This window comes from Symphodus melops (assembly GCF_947650265.1).
Source record: "Symphodus melops genome assembly, chromosome: 13".
Lineage (NCBI taxonomy): Eukaryota > Metazoa > Chordata > Actinopteri > Labriformes > Labridae > Symphodus > Symphodus melops.
Genome location: NC_136703.1, coordinates 5,642,818 through 5,666,999, shown reverse-complemented (window position 1 = coordinate 5,666,999; position 24,182 = coordinate 5,642,818). Strand labels below are relative to the sequence as shown.

At 40.5% G+C, this 24,182-nt stretch overlaps 1 protein-coding gene across 2 annotated transcripts in view; it reads left to right on the top strand.

The window, feature by feature from the left end:
* Window positions 1–23,155: 23,155 nt before the first annotated feature.
* The window catches only part of LOC306833474 (uncharacterized protein), a 43,667-nt gene continuing 42,640 nt past the window's right edge, over window positions 23,156–24,182 (top strand). The window contains exon 1 of one of the 2 annotated variants that reach the window (XM_079358733.1): window positions 23,156–23,234. Coding sequence is in view for 1 of the 2 variants with exons in the window: in XM_079358732.1 (XP_079214858.1) it covers window positions 23,579–23,584 (6 nt within the window). In the remaining variant the exon portion in view is untranslated. Of the gene's footprint in view, window positions 23,235–23,563; window positions 23,585–24,182 lie in introns of those variants that run through there. The other variant, XM_079358732.1, reaches the window with a different exon arrangement.

The window sequence follows — 24,182 nt, the reverse complement described above, 5'->3', positions numbered from 1 at the left end:
TACATTCATAAAACATATTCACTAATTTAGTATTGGTGTTTTTAGTGTGTTGTAGCATACATTTCATATCACATAAAAATGCACTAATATGCATCCGGAGCATGTCTGCATCCACTCCCCAAAATATGACAAAAGTCCACTTTCAGAAAACGTGTGGAGATTATCCTTTTGTGTCCTCATGAAGGACAGTAAACCAAACTCAAAAGTGGGTGGAGAGGTTCAGGAAAAAAATGGAACACACCCACTTTTCAGCAGTTATACGCCGATCAAGTGTTGAGTGCTCTGGCGTGATTCCTGGGTCCTCGCCTGAAGAGCTGTACTGTCAGTTAGCTAATCATGCAAGCCCCTCACAGAAACATGACGTGTACAAGTTTAACCTTAAGAGAGGTAAACATGCATAAACAAGAGAGCACAGATTGATCTATTTTGCTTATTGAGGTGCAGATAAAAGGTTTTTACAGATCTATCTTCCATCTGTATGGTTATACTGCCCAAACTTACAAGAACGCTGTTAAATTACAACCACAGCTGTTTGCTGCTGCATGACAGATGAAGTGCGATCTGGCTTTTTTCCCCCCACCACACTTGCCTTTGGCCCTCCTCCCAGTGGTTCCAGTCTGTCCTGTCACTCATCACTAAAGCAGAAGGGACTCGAACAATAATCATTAAATTAAAACAAACACTGTGGGCGTGTGCATCCACTCTGTGAGGACAAAGTGACGACTGTTGTGTGGTTCGAACACCACGCCGAGTTCCTGACCCCGAACTAAAGGTTACGATCCCTTAATGTGGTTGATCAGTATGATGGTGTCATTAACACACACACAGACACACACACACACACACACACAGCAATAGGCCATGGTCTGTAACCTCTTGGCCCATGGATGACGGTGCCAGATGTTTATTTGTTGATTTCCTCCATCCTGAAAGACATCCATCATCGCTGTCAGAGGGCAGCGTGTTTATGTGAGCGAGTATGACTGTTGTATTATGGCCGTCGAGTGATATGCTGTGTGTCAATATTTAGCTTGAATAAAATTTAAGAGAGGACATGGGTGGTCGTTGTGTCTGCATGTGATCTTGTGGTTCACGCAATTATTTTTGGTAAAACTTTAATATCAGACTCAGATCAGATGCATTTATTGTCATTGTTAAAGGTACAAGTAGGCCACAAGTACAACAGAATTACCGCAGCTGCGGTGCGCGCCAACACTGGTTTCTAATAGACGATTTAATCAAATTAAATGGTAGACGACTAATTACATTTCCTTGTTTCATGTAGCTGTGTCACCTTTACTACTCCCAAGCAGACATTACTCATACACAAACACCCCTCAAATTGGCTTAAAACACACACTCCTCACAAACTTTTAACACTCCCTTAAGATGAATAAAAAACGCTAACAAGTCCAAAACATGCGTTTAGAGATACCTGCATTTTTGGACACTATACGTGAAATCTTTCTTGACCTTTTTTTCAATCAGAAATCTTTCTTCCTGCTGTACAAAAAGAACCACTAGTGTCCTGCATTTAATTAAAATCACTGTCAGCAATCCCAGTTAAAATTCCACTGGGATGCCTGTCTGTGTGCGGCGGTGGATCCAGGAATAGAATAGAGCTAATCCAGAGGATAAGGGTGAGATGTTCCCTGTACTGAACTCATCAAGTGGCTGCAAGGGTGCATGAATTTCTCTGTCCCTCTTCGTCATATTGATGAATATGTGCAAGATTTGAGTTTATAATGAAGGTTTCTGCCTGTGTTATTATTGATCATGAGCACTTTAAACTACTGTTTGTGCATGTGGCCCATTCTCACATGTAACCATTGACATGCTTGAGGTCAGCAACTGGGTAGGCAATGCATTGTCAAAGATAGATTTTATCATGAAGTGAGGTGTGCCTCCTTTTTAAGAGTGCAGATCGTCTAATCTCGTGATGATTTGGTTGTAACTACAAACGGATATCTGATTAAATGACAGAAAAATAAAATCTAGATCACACATTTCGACTGAAGAGAAAAAAACCTGTGAGCACTGAGCTGTGAAAGCCAATAAGTTTAGACACCCTGACAACAGGCTGGGAGTAGCACAGTTCATAAAACCAGTGGATTGCTGGTTCAAGTCCTGGTGCAGATCTAAATTTGGAAGTTTGTCTGGTAGCTAAAAAAGTTCCAGAGCACTTAATGAGTACTTACTGAGGTGTTTATCTTATTAACCATAATTAAGCACTTTAAATTTAGTTTCCACCGTCAGTATAAAATGACAAAGAAACATGAGAAGTTCTTTAAGCAGGAGGTTTATTCGGCTCTGTTGTTAATGAGTTGTGATGTCACCTCTTAAGCCTGTCAGAGTATATCCTCATGTCACATTTCCAAAACCAACAACTAACGTGGTTTGACTGAAATAAGATTTCCCAGGGCTGTGTATCACATTTTTCAAATCTTAACCTGCTAAATGTGGAAAACACACACTCGCAAGTTTTCAGCCAACTGCATCAAACTCACAACACATTAAACAAATGAGAACATTTAATTTAACAATAACATTTCAGTTTCAATTAAATGACTGGTGAACTATAACTTTAAACCTTTTTTTTTAAATTGTATTTCCGTTTTTTGCCTTTGGATGATAAACACCAGTCATGCTGCTGCCGTCCCGCTCCTGGCTTTAAAGTTTGACTGTTTAATGTCCCGTAACTCCTCACTGCGTAATGGTTTTCAAACCTCTGAAGCAAAAGAAAACATGGTGCCACCTTAAAATTTATGAGACATTAAATTTCTTTCCATTAAATCTCACACAATCCATCATCATTAAGGCCTATCAAAATAATCACTGAGCCGGCAAAACGACTTCACCAGTGTTTCGGCTGAGAAGCTACAGAGACGAATGTATGTTAGTTTATAGACTGTATGTCTGAAAAGAGATTGTGTGTATTTAAGTTGTGTAAAAATCATCAGGTGATACTTCTCTTCAAATAAAATAATATGAAGTAAAGACCCCCCAACACACACACACACACACACACACACACACACACACATACACACACACACACACACACACACACACACACACACACACACACACACACATACACACACACACACACACACACACACACACACACACACACACACCTTCATCTTTAAAAGCTTTTCACGCATTGTGTACCTGGATATTTTGAGCACTGATCTTCCTCAGCTTTTCTCACACTTTTGTCCTTTTGAGTGTGACATGATCATTACAAGTATGTTTTTTTTTCATTGCATATTTCATACCATGAAATACTTTATATTGCAACGTGTTGTAGTAAGGGCTGTTTTTTTCAAAACGGAACAAAATGTCCCAGAATTAATAAAAAAAGTAGAAGCCTTTGTTTAATCCAAAGCGATTGCTGCAATGTCAAATATCGCTGGACTCAAAAGTAAAAAAATATATATATATTAATGTAGCTTCCAATCCCATATCATCAGGGAAGTTGCACCCTAATGCAGAAATAACAAATGGAATAGTTTAGTACAAATGAAATAAACACAAAAAAGCCTCACAAAGCAAATTCTTCCTTTTTTTTAAATTGGTGACAACAGCAAATCCCTTTAGGTCGCTCTTACCTGCCAATAAAAAAATCATCTATGTTTATGCGCTATTCTTGCAGGACATCGGGCTTTAATGTAGAAGAAAAACTGACTGTAAAAAGGAACAAACGGAGTGTAAAATACATTAAAAAACTCAAATATGATCTTGGATGAAACCAGTACCTAATTTTGTAAAACATGTTACAATCTCAGTCCCTCTGACTTGCTCTGTCTGATGTGAAGGATATATTTGGACCCGTAATGAAAAACACCAACTAATGGTGTAAGAGGAAACATAATTCCATCACATCATGTTTCCCATCCACCTCTAACTCACCTCTTTTCTAAGCTCTAAACTCTTAAACAAAAGTCTCTCTGCTTCGCTGACGCTCAGTCGAGCATCCCGTCTTTCCTCTCCCGTTAAAAGCCAACACCGCCTTTCCCTGTCGACACACAGAGCCAGCTGGTGCTACAGAGTGTGCTCAGAGGAGCCCGATTACAGACCCCAATGGTTTCTGCCTGGCAGATCACAGCTTCACTTTAAAAGTTACAACGAGAACCACATCTTTAGCCAAGTTCAGTGCAGCTCAGCTCAAATTCGTCATCTTCAAGTTTTCTGCCAAAAATGCCTTTCTACATACTGGCACTTTTTCACAGCAGGAAACTGAATGAAGGATCCTCTTCTCTGTTGAAACCCTCTCAGGGAAAAAGTTAAAGTTAAAAGAAAACTTTGGGAAACCTACTGTGAGACTGTTCTAAGGCTGGCAGTTTTCCCGAAAGGAAACAGAATCTGACAGATTTCTGACTGAATCAGATCAGTCTTGTTATACAGTGCTTATTTTAAGAGAAGCAAAGTTCCCATACCGGCAAGAACATTCACTAATAATTCACAGACTACTGCTAGTTTTAGTACAATTGTGCTTTCTAATCTGGCTTGGACCAAAACTCATGACTTAAGTTTCAATACATTTGACACATACTTGCAGAGAATCTGTCGAAATGGTCTGGAGCCATTACGACGATGTGAGGATTTTTGGGGGGGTTTTTGAGTCACCTTTGCTCCCTCCATTCAGAGAGGAGATTGTGTTTTAAACGGCAAAACTCATATTACATTTTTGGGAAGTTTGGCATCAAAATAAACCCTGAAAGAGTTTCCGCTCCCCTCCAAGCTCATCATCTTGATGTGGACAAAACAGCTCTGTCAGCATGACAGCTTCTCTCTGCACAGAGTCGACGTCCTGCTCCGTGCAGTTTAATCTTGCAGGAGCAAATTATAAGCAGTTTGTTGTTGCTTGTGATGGTGCTCGCACTTGCTTCTCCACGCATTGCAGGGTCAGGTGTTTGTGGCTGATTGGTCTGGATTAAGACCAGGTGTTGGAAGTGTTTACTTTCAAGTGCTTATTGACTAACTTATTATTTCTCTTTCAGAGGTAGTGAGAGACGTGAAGTGTTTTCTCTTGTTGCGTCTGTGTGTCAGTCTGCATAAACACCAACAAAACGTTCCTGTGTAATTTGCTCACTAATGTTGCTATTGTCTCTCTAACAGTGTAACTTGTGGTCGGTAATTGGTTTCTACTGCAGCCTGTTGGAGTAGCCTGTTCTCTTTTAATTCTGACCTGACAGTAATTGTGTTTCCTGGGTCTCACAGAAAACTCAGTCAGCTGCTCAGCAACAGTGGTTTAGTCAATCCTTATCTGTGCATTGCTTAGTTTTGAAAACTCCTCATGACTATTGTTCAGGCTGCGATCTTTTGTGGTTAAAACTCTCGGATGACTTTAAGACACCCCTGAATCTGCGACTGCACTCCACTCCCCCCTCGCCTGACTTGAGATATTAGCAGCTGCAATTAATTATTGGTGAATCAAGCCCTTAGAGTATTGATAAAATGTCAATCATGTTAAGTGCGATGGCAAAACCAAATATAGAGGAATACTAGATTTACCTGTCTGGGACAAACATTTTATTGTAAAAAAAAGGCTTAAAACAGTCTGTGAATTAACATTGGGTTACAGCTTTGTGGAAGCGGGAGAGAGCACAACACAGCAGGAGCTCCACATACACACACACACACACACACACACACACACACCCCCAATTTCCACATACTCCACACACGCTGCAGTCCGTCAGCACTACACACAACACCGCAGTTTGCTGCCACACTAGTCAATCGTTGTTTCTCTGGAGCGTGCCACCAGTGTCATTACACTGTGCTCCGTTTCAAATACGCTGCAAATCTGTTTTCTATTTATACGAGTATGTGGGGGGGGGGGGGGGGGTGTCAGTCAGACATGCACACACACAGCGCACCTCTGTTGCTACCTGAAAAGCCAGCAAAGAACAAGTGATCACGTCATCCACCCGTAACACTTCTGCAACATTCATCACAGAGGCGTAAAAATGGCACCTTGAAACGGCATTCTCATTAGTGCTTATGTCTGCCCCTTCTCTGTTCTACTTTGCAGTACAGTAAACTTAATCCGGTTCTATGTCAGCTTCTAACGGTTGCTACCACAAAATATATTGTCGAATGATGGTCTCTGTGTTTGAGTGTTTTTTTTTTTTTTTTTTTTTTTATCAATGTTTGCAACAGAAACCTTTAAAATCCTCATCGAAGTGCTGAATACACTTGTCACTGTCAGCCAGCCTCTGTGTGACCTCATTTATCTCTCTTCAGTCCTTCCTTTCATCAACCAGTCCTCTGATGTCTTCGGTATTTATTTCCTTCCTTCCTCCGTCTGTTCCTCCCCTTTGTTCTTTTATCTCCAAACTCATTTTTTTATTTGTCGGTCTCAAAGTAATTCACCACAGTGTAACATTCTTCAGCTCGGTCTGCCTGTCTGGATACACTTATACACAAACACACACACACACACACACACACACACACACACACACACACACACACACACACACACACACACACACAAGAACACACATGCATGAAAACACATGTTCTTGGAAGCATTTGTTCCTCACATTATACCTATAAAACACATTTACGTGCACGTTAACCCATGCTTGTCCACCTCACAATGTCTATAAACAGTTATATTATTAACAGTTATATGACTTATTTTTCACACTTGTGCTAAAGAGCTACATAGACAGCAAGCAATCGTTCTCTTCAAAGATTAGTAACTGCATAGTTTGAACAGATTTAATTAGAAAATTCATTGTCGAGGATTTTCTTCTTTTGTTTTACTTCTACAATGTAAGACTATTTCTAGTCTGTTTCTATAGTTGCAAAAAATATTGTTTGCGTGTGTGTGTGTGTGTGTGTGTGTGTGTGTGTGTGTGTGTGTGCTTCACATATACAGGCTTTGAAAGTGAGATGGTAAAAGAGAAATACACTCCCATTATGAGAACTTAAACCCTCAGTGATTTACAATATGTGTCCAATTCAATTACCTTCTTCATGTCTTTACTTTACTTTCTCTCTCTCACACACACACACCTACACACACACACCTACACACACACACACACACACACACACACACACACACACACATGCTCCTCAAACTTTCCCGCCCCTCTCTTTACACCTGAGAGACCCAGGTCACAAGGTTTTATGGCTTGAGGTAAAGAAGGGCGGAGAAAATGACTGACAGAGCAAAGAAACCGAGGTAAAAGGTGAACGAATGTAAAATCTGAGAAAGAGAGAGAGATGGAGCCATAAAGACGGAATCAACAAGATGATGGAGGGAGATGTTCATAAGACCGAGGATAAGGAGGAGAAAAGTAGGGGAAAGGAATGTTAAAGTAATGGCAAGGGTAATAAATCGAATGATAAATGAAGGATTTACAGGAGTGAGCTTTCTTCTTTCCTTGAGACTGAAATAATTTAGTTTTCTTCCAATGTAGACGATCTATCGACTGCTTATTCTCTTTGCATGATTGAATACTTTAAATGACTTTGCAAATGAAAAAAAAAAAACATTACAGAGTTTGAATAAAAAGTAAAACTTTCAATATGACATGGTTTAATCCTCACTGGCTTTTATTCCTGTGCATGATAGTGAGTGCTTCACGTTGGCTTGAGTATCCCAGTTTTGTTCTTTTTTTTAAGATTTGAGTGTCTGCGCACCTAAACAAAACTTCCTATCCCGATTTTCCTCTCCCGACCCTTTAAATGATTTTACTGGGACTTTCTTTTTTTTTTTTTTAAAGATTTGTTTTTGGCCTTTTGCCTTTATTGATAGAGGACAGTGGATAGAGTCGGAAAGGGGGAGAGAGTGGGGAGAGACATGCGGGAAAGTGGCCACAGGCCGGACGCGAACCCGGGCCGCCCGCGCGAGGAGCGAGGCCTCGCAACATGGTACGCGCGCTGTCGCTGCCGCTGAGCTATCGGCGCCCCTTACTGGGACTTTCTTATGATTGGACAATGTGTTTCACATCCTTTCACTAAGTCATAAACGCATAAATTAATATGATCTGAATCAAAACGGTATGATACTGTATATCCTTTGATGGGAGTCTGAACACAGAGTAGCTTTTCAAGCTCAAAGTGTGATTTTTAAACCCCTACAAACACAGATGAATGTTTTTAATGGATGTTTACACATGAAAAAACTCCACAATTATGTTTTCTGGTTCTGGTTATATCCATCTAAATGGGAGTTTGCTTTAATGAGCAGCTTCACCCACATACACGTTGATGTGGTTTATTGGGAGGTTTTTTACTATGTTTATATGGGTTTGTTATTTTTTGAGCTTCTGACACCTCTTCTGATCCTGCTTCTCCTGATGAAGCCCAGACACCTCTTTTAACCCCCCCCCCCAACCCAACCTCACCTTCAGGTCTGGCTTAGTGCAACCAGCATCACTCACAGCACAGACGTTGTTGATGAAGTCCATGTAATCCGTGTTAAAAGGTCACTTGATGAAGTGCATGTCAGAGTTTGTCTACGAGCACTTTAACTAAACGCACATTGACACACATGCAGATCCAAGTCCGTCCACATGTACAACAGACAACAGCCTGCAACAAATTAAGTTTGTTGGTAACTCTTCTGCATAAGTGAATAACGTTAAAAAGCTGTGTGACTGTCTTCCGAACCAGTCAGAAGGGACAACAAGTTTTAACTCAGAAGCAGCAGTATTGTTGGCTGTACATACACCAGTTAAAGGTTCCTACTTTTCCACTTTACGTGACTAACACAAGTTTGTACAAGAAGTCAAAAGTTTGTCGGCCTGCAGATGAAGTTTACGGCAGATTAAGCAAGACAGGAATAAAGGAATACTGTGCGGCAGTTTATTTTTCTGTGTTACAGTGTTCAGGCTGAACTAAAATCTTGTTCTTTAAGGTAAATATGCAACTATCACATTAGAGGTCCAGTAGATTTCACACCAGTCAAACCAAAACAAAGCTGTCCCTTCAGTGCACGACTTTCCCTCCTTTACTGTTCTGACTGAGTTGAGCTGTTTCTATGGCTGATCTCCATTCAGATATGCAGCCCTGTTAGAGCCTGTGACAACAACCCGAAATGTTATTTAAAAAGAAATAACTAAACCCAAAATGCTCGATAATGTTACAAAATGCTGAGCCCAAAACATAATTTTTTGCCCAAAATGTAACGAGTTTTAGGAGAAAACTATTTTGCCTACCCCATTATTTCATGTCATTTTGGGTCTATTATTACATTAATAGACCCGAAATGACATGAAGTAATCACTTTCAAGCCAAAGAGCAAAACCTAAACAAGCTGAAGGAATCACCGTCCTATCAGTGTGAACTCAGAGCTCAAACCAACAAGTCCAGAGGGAGTTCCACTCTTCCTTTTTTTTACTCTGTTTTTATTTGTTCGATAACAAGTAAAACCTGATGGTTTATTTATGTGATGGTGATGCAGAAGAGCATTCTCATTTTATGCAAATTGCCTTATGATACAGTACAGAACTGTAACTTGCACTATGCCTGTGATGTACAGTAGGACCTCCACACTGTCGTGTTACTGAGCTAAAAACATGGTGGTTCATGGAGAGGACAGAGCAAACAGCAGTGGACACTTGAGGTGATTTGTAAACACAACATTACAGCAGTAGAACTGGCTCCTGGTCTTTTTTGGTCGCAGAGTGAACACACAACAAACAGTGAGGTCAGAGGTCAGGAGCCCCTCAATAAAACCTGTTTGAGGTGATTTACATCTGACTAATAACCCATGCATTTTTTTAATAGACAACATATATTGTAGTTTCTGTTCACGCTCAAACACACACACACACACACACACACGCAGACAAAAAACATCTGCCAATAGGTGAATTTGCTTGAATATCCACTTATACGCACACAGAGCCAAACACACAAACCCCTCTTCAACCCTCAGGCTAATTTCCTATTTCCACAAGGCGCCTTGTCCTAATCCATGGTTTACCTCGACTGAAATGACTCCCGGAGCTAAACCATACACACACAAAAACACACATACACGCACAAACGCACGCATACACACAAAGACTGCAACCTTCCCACCAGCTGCCCTGAGGAAGCCCCGAAGGTCTGTTCAACCTCTAATCACTGATGCATATGTGTGCAGGTTGTGAAGGTCATCTTAGATATTATCAGCAAATTTGCTTTGAAAGCTATTGATTAATGATCATTTACCATTTAAACTATGGTTTGTTTAATTTTACTTTACAGGAGGAATGCACTATAAAGTGTAAAGGAAAGTATATTCCATTGTTGTTTTACGTTCTTTTGTTCCTTTTTTTTTCTTTTTCACTTTTTGTTGTAGTTTCATGTGCAATGTAGTTAAAGTGATATTGCACAAATGTAATTCCAAGAGACACAAAAAGGCACCGGAACAACTATCCAGGGGATTGATCTGAGCAGAAATTACATCAAGTCTTTTTCGTAAAACTCTGATTTCGACTGTGAATGTGACAGTAACGTGAGTACTTGTAAGAGTGATGCAGTAGTGTTTCCTTATCAGGCGCTTTAGTAGAATGAGGAGAGTAGAACAACCTGTATTCCCTTTGAGACGAAAACAATCAATTCCCGATCATTTGTATTTGCATTGGTTCAAATTAGTATTTTAGTGTTTAAAACATTAAAAAAAAAAATGTTTAAAATGCTTATGATTTCAAATACAGACCATCTGACTTATATTGTGAGACCTGGTAGTTTTCAAATGTCCATATTACTCTGCAGTAATGAAATGCAGACAGCAGCAGAAGGATGAGCTCTTCCACAGTGGGTCATCAACCACTCTGCACATTCGACATGAGAGGGAGAAAAATCCTACCCTTGATTTGATTCGGTGAAAAACATCAAAGTGCAAAGAGCTGCCCCTTTCTTAATAAAAAAACTGATGATGACCCCGAAAAAGTGAATACACACACACACACACACACACACACACACACACACACACACACACACACACACACACATAGAATTGGTCTTTACTTCCTGATGTGATAAGTCTTGATCACAACTCAATGGAGCAGTCAGAGTTCGAGGCGGCCCATGCACAGTAGTACGTCTAATACACACACACCACACACACACACACACACACACACACACACGCATTATTCATACAATTCATTCCACAAATGCAGTCCAGTGGTGGGCTCTGCAGACTCCCTGGGGACTTGCAGATTAGCCTTGGCCCAAACCACTAATCCTTTCACATACTAACACACAGACACACACACACACAGACACACACAAGGTGAACCAAGCTCTGCCCTGTGCTGGCCACATGTAGACTTATTCAAACAAGTCATTGAAATGTGAGGGGATCTACTTAAGACACACACGGACACGCACACACACACACACATGCACAGCAGAAATTAGGGATGGAAAGTGGGCTGAAAGGTGAAAGGGTTTGTCTCTAGAGGATTTACTGAAACCACTCTGCTCTACCTTTCTCACCTTTCTTCTCTCTCTGCCCTCTGAAGGAGCCCATGTGAGGTATCAAAGTGGAACCTTTCTATGCTTTCTCTTGGATTCCGACGGATCAGCAAAACCATAAATCCAGAATTTACTGTTCTCTCAAGGCTCTGTAGGAATGTATGAGAGGAGAAGGATTGGTCTGCTGCCAGATTTTACTCTGAACTTCGGTCTGATCAATGAGATTTGTAAGGAAGCTGGTGTTAAAATCTTTCTACACAATAAGCTCAGGTATGGTAAAAAAGAATCAAGAATGGAGAATTTAAGTTTCCTTTTTTAAGTGTGCAGGAAAGTTGCCCAACACCTGACGCAACTCTTGCAGAACACCCGACCAAATCGTCACAATATTGACAAAACAACACTCCTGCATGCACTGATCTGTGTATAATTACCTGTGTGCACGATGAAAGGCGGCACACAATGGTTCCCAAACCACAACTTTACCACAAGTATCTAATGGTTTCACAGCGGCTAAGCTAACTGCGGCGTAACTAAGACGAGGTCAGAAAGTCAAAGGTTAAAACCACACTGGCTCCTACTGGGAGATTTGGTTTCCAAAGGTGTGTGTCTGTGTGTGTTGCTGTGTGTACGCCGTTTGTTTTCTCGCTATTTGGCTACTTCAACACAGTAACAATCTCTGCCCTCCTGCTGACCACCAACTCAATATCCTGTGTGATTTGAGTTGATGTTGGTTTAGCGATATTTGCTTCTTTTCTTCTCTCTTTTTACTGTCTTTCATTTACTTTGTCATTCTTTCAGTCGCCTCTTATTACTTTAAGCCTATTTCTCATTATTCTTTCTTTTCCTTGTTTTTTTGTGCAATCTTTATGTCTTACCATTCATTCTCCCTCCGTTCCCTGCTTTTTTACTGGCATTGTGTTGGTTTCTTTCTTGATCTTTCCTTCTCCTGTGTTACCTTCGTTTCTCTACAATAGGCCTTTCAGTTCGTCCACTTATGCACTCAATCCATCATCCAAACCTGCCATCATATCCCCAGATTCCCGTTGGGGGATAAACCAAGCGCCAAACTAAAAGCAGATTACACTTCCTTCTTAAAATGGGAAGATGAAGAGCGAGAGAACAAGAGCCGGCCCACTTTTAAAGGATTATTGGTTTTAGCCCCTAAAGAAAGAAAAGGGATACCCTTCCAATTTTAAAGGATTACCTTTATGTCTTGAAAACTGGACAATGCCCAAGAAGAAGAAAAAAAAACTACCCTGTGGGTTAGGTTTTCCTAACAAGAATCTGTGCATATTGCTGAAGGATTATCATTGCATTACACCTCTTTAGTGGCCTGTTGGTGGTCTGTTTTAAAACCCGAGCCCAGCTCATCTCACTCTCCAAATAAATTGTTCTTCAAACCTGCCAAATTACTCAGGAAATTACAAGGACGGTTTGTTTTAAGGGAAAACGTCACTTACATTCAACCATAACCAACACAGAACGTACACAATTAGAGACATTCACAGACACTATAGACCATCTCATTTTTCAGTAACAAACCCAAAAAACACCTTTCAGATATACCTCTGTATTTGAGTAATAAGTAGTGTTGTGGATCAATTCAGGTCCAAATCTTGACATTTGAGTTTTGAAAATTGAAATATTGTCTTAGAAATGTGCCTGTTGTCACGTTGAACGTATCAAGGGCTGAGGCCAGTACATGCCTACGTAGGAGTTCACGCTGATGTCACCAAACCTATAAAAGCTTCGTCACCCGATGCGAAAAACTGTGAGGAGAAGTGGGCATAAAGAGTTGCGAGATTCATAGCATTACCCAACAATTCCACCAGATGCAGGTTCGGTCCGTCTCCGCTTCATTCTGGCAATGGAAGAAAACCATTTGAAAAAAGCGCGAGGTAGACATGGAGCCTTATACAAAACAGTAGCCCCTTTCAGATTGTTCTTCTTAACAGCAAAGAATACTTCTGCTCAGATTGCTACACGTTGCATTAACAGAGTATCATTCTGCATGGACATGATATTGATGGAATCAATGGAAAAAAGGAGCAGAGAGTCAAATAAAAAACAGCAGGAACTAAATCAAGAGAAGAGTTACAAATAAGGAGGAAAGAGTCGAAAGACTTAAAGTCACTGACAGTGTTGAGGGAATATTTGCGATCTGTGTGTGTGGGCAGAAAAGTGAAGGAACACATGGTGTCAAAAGGATGAGGAGAGAAGAATAATAGGAGAGGAGCAAAGAAGGATGAAGAAAGAGAATATAAAGACAGTGGGAGGGCTCTTGGTATCCATGGAGGTAAATAATGAGAATCTCATGACATGGGGCCTCCAGGAAAGCGTCCCACTTTTCTCAATCCTCCTTTCTCTCTCTTCCTCCTTTTCATTCCACCCTCTTCTCTTCTCCCCGTTGTGTTTTTTTTTTTTTTATCCGTGCCCCTCTCAGCCGAGTCCCTATTCTCCCCCCAAAAAAATCCTCCCTGCATGTATAAATTAATCTCGACTTGATTTACATAAAACGAGAAAAGACTCTGAGTTGAAATCCTCGTGGAGCAGTTCTGAGACGGTCATCAATGATTAAAGAGAGATTACTGACGCGTCTGCCTTTTGACTTTCTGCTGTCTGGAATGTCATGAATAAAAAGATAATCTGTGACACAAATCAGCTTTGCAGATAGCTTCGCCTCTCTGGGGTAATGTAGATGCTGTTTTTCCCCCATGTGACTTTTTTAACTTTATTTCTTTCATTTGTTCTACTTTTGACATTTTGACTTTCAATAATGCAGCAAAATCATCACTGAAACCCTACTGATCGTATTTCCATCCTTCACTTATTTTGCCATTAAAACATTTCCATTTCCTTTCCTGTATAATCTTTAATCATCATAAATCTTCATTTTAAATGTTATATCACTTTATGGCTTTATTGTACAGTCACCCTGGAAGAAACATCAGAAATATAGTTTAAAAAAAAAGGAGAAGGTAGAGCAAGAGAGAGATTACAAAGTGGAGAATAAATCATGAGGAGATTCTGACCTGACACAACCTGGTTCTGGCCTGCGGGCTAGTTTGGCTCGGGAAGAGCATGTAACCTCTAAAAGAAGTGAGTTAGGGAGGAAGAAGAGGAATTAAACAAATAACTGCTGTATTTGACAGCACTGTTGTATAACTGTGACCACCAGGGGGCAGGAAGACTCAATTAAAGTAAACGTGTAAAGTTAAACGTGTAGCTTGTCAAGGAAACATCAGACAAAACGGTCAAAGAGAGTGGACTTTATTTGGCATTGTATCTCTTTGGTTTTGTTGATTCAAACACTCTGAGCTTATTACAGCAGCAAAATGAATACATGAAGTGCTTTCAGCCCTCTGGGTCTCTTTCATTTTGTAGATGTAGTCTATTCCTTGACTTTTGGAGCCGGACTCATGTGGACACTCGAGGAACTGAAGTTTACTCACATATTGGCTAAATTGTTCGACTCAGTTGTTTCTTGATCCTGCAAGACATTCACTGACTTTTTACGTTCTGAGGGAGGTATCAGCAGCATTCTCCTACAAAGGTATTTCATTTTTCCTGTTATGTGTACTTTCATAAATACAAGAAATAAAGAGGAACACTGGCCTATAGGTAAATAAATAAAGTTGGAATTAAGTTGGCTTCGGGTTTTTTTTCCCCCTCCTTCATTATGTTTGTTTATAAAAAAACTATTCTCAATCCCCCTCCGTCCAGTATTCCCCATCTTTCATTTCCTTTTCTCCTCGACACACAATATTATGCTGCCTTCATCTCTCTCTTCTTTGGAGACCCCTCTTTTCCAAACCCCTTTAACCCCCTTCACCTCCTTCACTCCTCTATCCCTCTGTTATAAAATTCCTTTGGGCTGCTTAGGTGATGATAAACTGTGTACGCTCTCCCTCCACTTTTTCGGTCTCGCTTTCCGCTGTGTGTGTGTTCTCATCCCTGTAGGTGAGTGTATTACTTTATGTGTGTGTGTTCATGTGTGCTGATGAGATCATGTGATGATTTAAGAGTGTTTATACTATTGGACTGACTTCAGAGTCGGAACACAGGCTCACTCCACAAACCCTGCAAAAACATCACCAGACCTGTGCTGTGTGTGGGGACTTGGGTTTGTGTGTGTCCATAAAGGCAGTGTCTTCACTTTGGGGTCAGCGAGGGTAATCCCCACCTTCACAGCAGGGATAATCGGACCCATCACTTCAAGAGCAATCCCACATAAACCTACACACATGCACACAGATGTGTAGACGTTGTTAAAGGATTTCTGCTGCGTTGGGGAATGTCATCCTTATTTTTGTAGTTTGCGCAGGAATCTCAGTTCTGTTGTCAGTAATGTTGCAAATGCCAGTTTACTCTTTTTATTTCGAATTACACACACACAATCAAATCTGGTATTTTAAAATAAAGCATAAGTCTGGTTCATACGTCTGCTTCAAATATACTCCCTAGTTATGCTGTAGACGCCTACGCCATTGTGAGCACTTCTTACTTGTGCAATGGAGTGTCTTTGTCCAGCGGGTTCGACAGAGTTCCAAGGACTCCTGCAGTAATCAGTGGCTGAAATCTCTCAGTCCACTATCATGTAAAGTCTTTGGTCTACACACAGTAGCTCTGCAAGACTCCACCCCAAAACGGTAGTTTATAATACGATCTCTGTTTCTGATCCTGCCACAATCATTGCTTCAAACTGAGGGAATGATGTTGGTATTGGAGATGACAAATGTTCAGCAGAACTCGATTAAACTGCAATTATTGCAAAGAAAAAAATGGAGGAGATTTTGGAGGAGAGTGAACGTATTGCTTTGGAATGGAATGGACAACTTAATAGCGTTGTTGTCTCAGTCGTCCAGTTAGCCTAAGAAGTGAAATACGCACAGATGATATGAAGAACATACTGTATATTCATCTTTTGGTCATTATTACACATCATTAGGCATTAAGGTCCAGCGCTAACGGAACCTACATCATTGATTTGATGCATAAGTATGAATCAGGCTCGAGTCACGAGAGGACAAGATTACTGCAAGTTATTTCATTTGCATAATCATTTTGTCAGTTTTTTTGTATGCGTACATACTTTCGGAAACTTTCAAGTGTGTGTAGGTCTGTCTGTCTGTCTGTGTGTGTTTGTGTATTTCCATCTAAAGCATTGCTAGGATAAGAGGATCAGGATGTCTAGCAGGGTGACAACAAGCACTGTCACTTCACCACTGTTCACAATGTGCAACTGCCACTACGCATTACAGGGAGCATACAATCAGTGTTCTTTTTATGCAAGAAAAAGCTTTCACACTTTTAGTAAACGTATTCACAGATACTTGACCTTTTGAGTCATATTACAAACACATGCACACATCCTGAGAGGGGCTCCTATCAAAACCTGCTGCAGAAACACACTTGATTTGATTCCCCTTTTTCTCTCTCATCACCTACAGAACTGTAACCATCTTTGTTCCGTGTGTGTGTGTGTGTGTGTGTGTGTGTGTGTGTGTGTGTGTGTATGTGTGTGTCTGTGTGTGTGTTTTAGCCATGCTCACCCCTGCTGAGTGACAAATCTTCCTGCCAAAGAGGCAATCCATCAAGCACACATACTCTCGCACACACACACTTACACACAGGCCCACAGTGTTTTCATGAAGATTGAAGATCACAGTAGCCTCACATGATCCAAACTCCAAACCAATTCTTATATGAACCTGCAGCTGATACACAGATCCCAGCAGACACGCATGTTCAAAGTGATCAAGACCAGAGACCCCCCCCCCAGTTTGCACACACTCTCAAAACACACATGCTTTTGGACATGCTTACACAAACTTTAGTTTGAACAGAGCTCCCAGATTCGGTCTGCTCAGCAGGGAGTCTGTTGTCACTGCACCGTTTCCCATGGCTGGACTTTAAAGGGAAAATCCACCCAAAAGCTACTCTCACTTCCTCTGGAATAGAGGCAAGCACTGAGCCTTACACACTGCTGGCACTGACAGGGGAAAAGCTTAGAAGACACAATGGATGCCAAATTTCACATGCATGGTTCACATGTAAATGACTGACTTCCTGAAACTAAACAAAATCTGCACTGATCAAACGTACCATTTTTTTAGGTGTGCAAATAATATTAATGATTTCATACTATCTAGGCTTTTTAAAATTATTTTCACACGGCAACATAACCCCGAGGCTATCCGGGCACCTCTTTACTAAAATAATTCAATAACAAAACATTCTAAAGTTGCCTTTAAAATCCAAAATTCACTCGGACGGCCTCAATGCACCTCAGGATGGATTTGATCTGATGAGCTCACTGTGAGGACCCACAGTACAGATGGTTCTGATGAAAAGTGGAGGTGAATAGGGTGGATGTGGAGGTGGATGGCATCGATCAAACATAAAATTGACAGCGGAGAGCTGCAGACGAGGAAACTATTTTAAAAGCATGACAGCAACAAGGTGCCTGGGAGTTATTTCAGAAACGGTTTCCCAAGAAGTGCGTTGCTCATTTTGAGAGATGGTCATAATAACAGGACTGAATTTATTGTGCATGTTTTTTTAGGGAAGGGAAACTGAGAGATTTACCACAAAAACCTCGAAACTAGAAACTTGGGTTCATTGTTATCTATTCAAACTATAACTGAACTCTGCCATTTTTTCTTTAAACCAACGTGCAAAAAGGACAAAAAAATATGACTGCCTTAAGGTTACTAAACCTTGACTGGGATACTATTTTCCATTAAGAAATACAAGAAGAGGTGCAGAACAGGCTGGGATGTAGATGTTAATTCAGTGGTGTGATACTAACACACAACGGAAATTGCAGTCAATTTACCAAGCTGCCATCATGTCACCGGTAATTTTACCAGATTTTAGGAGGGTGCTTTTGGTTTTGTTTTACAGGATAGTGGATGGAGTCATCGTGGGCGAGAGAGAACAGATCTTTTTTATACCACATAAAGAAGCAAACGTTCCCAGACTGTTTAATTTTAGTTTGGAGATACTCGTGTCTCAGGGTAACATAGATGGTTTTGTTATTAGTTTGTCGACTTTGCAAAGCCAGCAACTTAGATCTTTGCAGTTCAGATGCAAACTCCACTCTGATCTTTCAGGATCAGCAGTGTTGATAAGACTGGTATAACGTGAATCATCCATGATGCATTCAGGCTGGCTCAGGAATGATAAGGAAATTTGCTAGAATTCTGGATCCCCACAGAGTAACACTAAGGCAACAGTGTGTTGGAGAGAAAAAGCCTCCACCTCGAAACTTGTTATCCCGAGATGATTATCTAGTTAATTCAGACAATCTTTAGGATGTTACTCTGAAGGATGGCAGGGTGATTCTCTGTTGATCAATCTCTAAACTAAAAGTACAGCTGCAGCCACAAGCCCCATGAGTGTAACTTTTTCAACATGCACGTTCCCTCAGAGTCAGCCTCAGTTTAGCATCAGCAGAGCAGCTCCATGTAAAACATCTTAATGACATTACATTGTTCCCGCTCCTGTCTACTTGCTTGTGGCTTTGGACGCGAGTCGTTCATGTTCACAGAGGGTGGACAGTCTATCCCAGAAACCAAGAAATAACAACTTTCAAAGCTGGTATGCGCCTGTATGTAAGAGCAGCCTGAATTTGCCTCCGAGCTAAAACCAGCATTTATATATACAACTCTGCAGAAGGGCAGGAACCTTCCTGAGAGTTTATTTGTGTATGAGAGGAGCAGGATTGTCTCACGGATAACTTCGTAAACCCGACTGAGATTCTCGTGTCTCTCAAAAACAGAAAACCTATTCAAGTGTAATCTTTCCATCACTGTTCAGCTCAAATGATGCAGACTGTGTGCTTTCTCTGTCTTTACATGTAAATAAAAAGACCTGGCTTGCTGTACTGTCTGCAGCCTGCAGGTATGTCAGGCAGTGGGTGGGATTGATTTGCAGTATGTTTGTTTGAACATCTTGAACATTAATCACTCTCTCAGAAACATGATAATATTTCCCTGAGTAAGTTGCTCTGTCCTGTGGGGGAATTTGCAAAAACGTTTTGTGGGATTGTACTCCTGCATACCGAATCAGTGATTAGTTTAGCTGAGTTACGTCCTCAGAGATGCAGAACTGATGTTGAACATATGAACCTGCTGCTGCTCCATATTTCTTTAGTTTTTAGGGTTTCTTCAGGGTCAGCTTTGATTTACATTTTTACATTTAATGATTAATAGTAGATGTCTTACTTTATTTTTTCGTGAGTCAAATTCTCTTTCTTGGTTAATTAAATAAAGTCTTTCTCATGGTTTCCCCTTTTGATAAGAAGCCTTTAAAGTTCTCTCTTTGAAAAAGAAATCTTACTTGATGAAGCCTCCCTTTAAAAATGTCCATCATCGTGTTTCTTTAAGGAATACCAACACATCTTAAACATATCCAAGGTATACTACACACAAACAAACCAGTTTGATAGAGAGAAAATGCTGACACCTCATAATTTATTATTCCGAGATAACTTAATCCAAACCACCTCTAAATGATGCAGGATGTGACTCTGAAGAACGACATGGTGATTCTCTGTTGAGCAGTGTCTAAACTGAATGTACAGCTGTTGTCTTTTCTGTAACTAGACTGTTAAAAGCACTTTTAATATTTCCAACTGTTCATATCTCAGTGCTTCTCCAGGCTGTTAAATAACAATGTTATCATTTTGTCAGTGCTTGAGCGTCTGAATTCAGATGGAAGAAGATGAGCATGTAGAAATGATGTCGTCAACTGTGAGCTTTGGAGATGCTGACATGTTGAATGTACGGCCACATGATGATTTTTCGAAAAATGTAGGAAGACAAGTTGAGTGTTTGCTGGTGTTTGTCAAAGCTGGTTTATTTTATGCTTTGTATGACTATTTAGAAACAGAACTGTTGGCAGAGTCAGAAATCAGGGAAGGAGAGAAAATGGGGAAAGACGTGGATAAGAAGTTACCGGTGGGATTTGAACCCCGGTCGTCCACTGAAAGAACTGTATCCTCCGTGCATGGGGCACGCTTACTAACCACTATGCTCCCAGCGTCCCTACAGCTGTTGTTTGTTTTTGTTTTTTTCATTGCTTTAATAAACTTTATTTCAAGTCAACGCATCCCATCAAGCTGCTAAAAACTGACTTTTACCGTTCATGTCCAACTCTTAAATGTGTTTACAGTTGGACTTTAGAGAGCTGGTGTTGGTTTTGGCCTTCTCTTTGCATTTCACTGTCTGTCAAAGTCTTGTTGGAATGAGCTGAGCATGAACAAAATCTTTATCCTGCAGATCTCTATAATTTAATCAAACCATCCATTTACAAGAAATGAGTCTTCAGCAGTCAGGTGTTTAACCCCTGCACTTACCTGTTACATAAAATTTAAAAAACAGCTAAAGAAAGAGAAAGACATAGTTTAAAGTTGAGACATAGAAAAGACTAAATGTAATGATGAAGAGACTGAGGCAGTGTTCTTATATTGAATCCTGACGTCCCAGTGGGAGTTATATAGGAGTGTTCCCAGAAGCGCTGACCCTCAAACCTGTTCCTCCACACCGCTTCACTTCTTCTGATTTATGACCTCATCGTCCGTCTTTCCTCAGCAGAGGAGGAAAAGTAGAGAGGAAATGCTGAAATATTACAGAAAGAAGATGAAATAGAAGAAAAATGAGAGGGGAGAAAGTAGGGCTGGAAAGATGATCAGAAGAGGAAAAAGTCTAGAGAAAGAGAAATAGATAAGCGATTAAAAATATCAGGAATTGGATAATTATGTTTTCATAAAAATAGTCAGTTCTTGTGTTTCTGTTTGCATAACTTAAATAACTATTATGTATATAAATAATTTCTGTGGTAAGGCCCTTTTCTTAAATGAACAGTATGTAAATTCAGCCACCAGGGGGCTCTAAATCAACAAACAACAAAAGAGGATGTCAAGGCTGATGGGGAATCATGGGAGTGATAACAGTGACTCAGTGGGTGCTACTCTCCTCCCCCCAGTGTAAATAACTTCTGAACTGAACGTGGTCGGGCGACAAACAGGCAAAACAGACCTGTGGAAGAGAATATGTTTACTGACGAGCTAATGTATCCAAGTATAATTTACATTACGTTTTTTAGTACAGCTTCAGCAACAGAACGGCAGCCTTCAGTAGCAGTTCCCACTTAGTTATGTAGCTGTCTTTGACGTAACATCTGGTGTTTCCATGGCAGCGATAAACATGTTGTGTTTGTCATGGCAAGCAATGTGAAAATACACTTCCCGTTACAACTATAACCATTTCTCTGACTTGGAAATATTCTACATAATGTAAGTACTCGACAAGAAAAACTGTATAACATAGGTTTAGTCCAAATTAGTTTATATATTTTAGTTTAAAACAAAGACTAAGATAAGAATATAATTACACTAAACATATTCAACACATACAAATAGGTATCACAAGATCTGTCATGCAGTCTTAAATTAAGGGTTCTTGTAGAGTGGCAAAACAAATGGAGGGGATAAAAGGATAAAATTGAAATCCACAAGAGCCGAGATGAAGGCAGAAGAAAGGGATGAAAAGAAATGAGAGCAGCGCTCTGGGAACAGCAGTCGTTTCATACGTGATGTATGTTGTTTTGACACGTGTGCAACCACAGGCCTCGAAGGTCACAGTTTAACAGAAGGAACGAAGGTCAGTTTAAAGTCTGGGTCAAGTCAAATATGATTCCCTAAGAGATGAGTTATCTGTCCCAACATCACTGAAACATGGCAGAAGAGTTTGGGGATATCGACAAAGTATAGAAACGGGATCAAAATGATGCGATATGATTTTAATTGTTCTCTTGAATTAACAATTTAAATTGTTCCCATTTTGAGTTAATAAAGAGAAGGGGGGCATGAGCAGAAAAAGTGAAGGAGGCTAAGAAAAAAATGCTATAAAAGGAAAAGAAGAAGATGGGAACACATTTAAAAAAGGCAGCAATGTTGCCAAAAAAAGGATCTTTTTTTTTTTTTTAGCTCACTATACTCTACTCTCAGCCTGCATTATAACTGTGATAATTAAGCACAAACATTCGTTGCACTTTTGACCAGATACAGACACTAACACACGCCCACACACCAAATCTGGAACCCATTACTCTTTACCTGCAGGCTGCAGGCGACCCTTGTCGAACATGCTGTGTTTAGACATGGGCAATCAACACTACGCCGTGTGTGTGTGTGTGTGTGTGTGTGTGTGTGTGTGTTTCAGAATGGGAGAGGGAGAGGAGGAAAACAAGCCAGAGTCCCCACAAAGCAGAGCAGTGGAAAGGCTGTGATTGTTAAATCTGACGTAAGCTTTAATTGCAGGAAACAGAGACAAGACAGAGTGGAGAGTGTTGATTAACCAAATCACAAACACATATGTCCTGACCATGACTTTACACATTGCAATATGGTGTATATAATGTGGTGTTTATGTAATAAATATATAAAATACTGTATATTGTTATAGAGTCTGACCACAGGGGAGATGAGATGGATAACTGAGAAAAACTCACGCTATGAGACTCTGAGACCGGTCCAACATGTCAGGACCTCAGAGATGGAGATTTTTCTTTGTCTCTGAGGACATTTATTTGGTCTGCTTTCTTATCATTTCTGGCTTTATGATTTATATTTCGATCACAGGCTAACACAAATAATCTCACAGAGGTGCGTCACAGCATTTATCTTCTCCTTTCTTTTAGATGTCAGGTCTCCCATTATTTTGGTTTTGCACCATCGGTGTCCCATCCTGATCGTGGAACTGGAGTTGCTGACGGCATACAAGGTCAGGACATAAACCTCCTCCAGATTCAAGAGTATTGTATTATTGTTAATCCTGTCGACGTTTCAAGGCTATCGAAGTTTAAAAACCCCACACATTAAAGTATGACTCAACATTCGCAGCAGGTTTCACAGAACAAGAAACAAATATCATAATTAGGAACAAACGTGGTCCAGAGCAGATAACAGCTTTCACTGTACGTTAGTGTTGTTTGGGAAACATGAAGCATATGTCTTTCCTCACAGCTTTTCTCCTCGCTGACAGAGACATAACTTCACAGTGAGCTCCTCCCAGGGTTTCCTGTCCTCAGCAAGACTGTACACTTCATCGCTCCCCAAGAGACATCTATGACGGTTAGTTTGTCAGCGATTGGCCTCAACCGCATGTAAGATTTTAGGATCAAATGAGCGCAGTCACTAAAAAGAGAAACAGACAAGCTGAGAACAAACTATCTGCGTAAATATGTCACTGTGCTGCACAAAGGAGGCATCATTTGCTATCCAGACACAAACCCCTCATGGGGTCATCGTTGTTTTCTATTATCTTTATGTATAGTGATGATTTCATTGTGTCACTTTACTGACCTGTTCTCATCACAGTACCTATCTCTTCCTCTGTCCTGAGCCAACTGTGGCTTAGTCTCACGACGCCTTTGTCTTGGATTAAAATGTTGCACATGAACACACTGCAAAGACGACTAGCTCACGGCCAACCACCTCACATGTTCTGCAAATGCTTAAAAAAGATTTTCAGTCCAACAGTTTGGGTCATTTATACTCAACAACACTTTTGCATTTTCACACAGAAAAGTGTTTGTGTGTTGTGTGTGTGTGTGTGTGTGTTTCTGACAGGAGTAGATTTAGTCACTTGGGGGTCTGCATCTGTTGGGCGAGTGGTTCTCAACTAATAAGTCGGGGAGCCTTTTTGAGAAGGTACTGAATGCGTACTGAG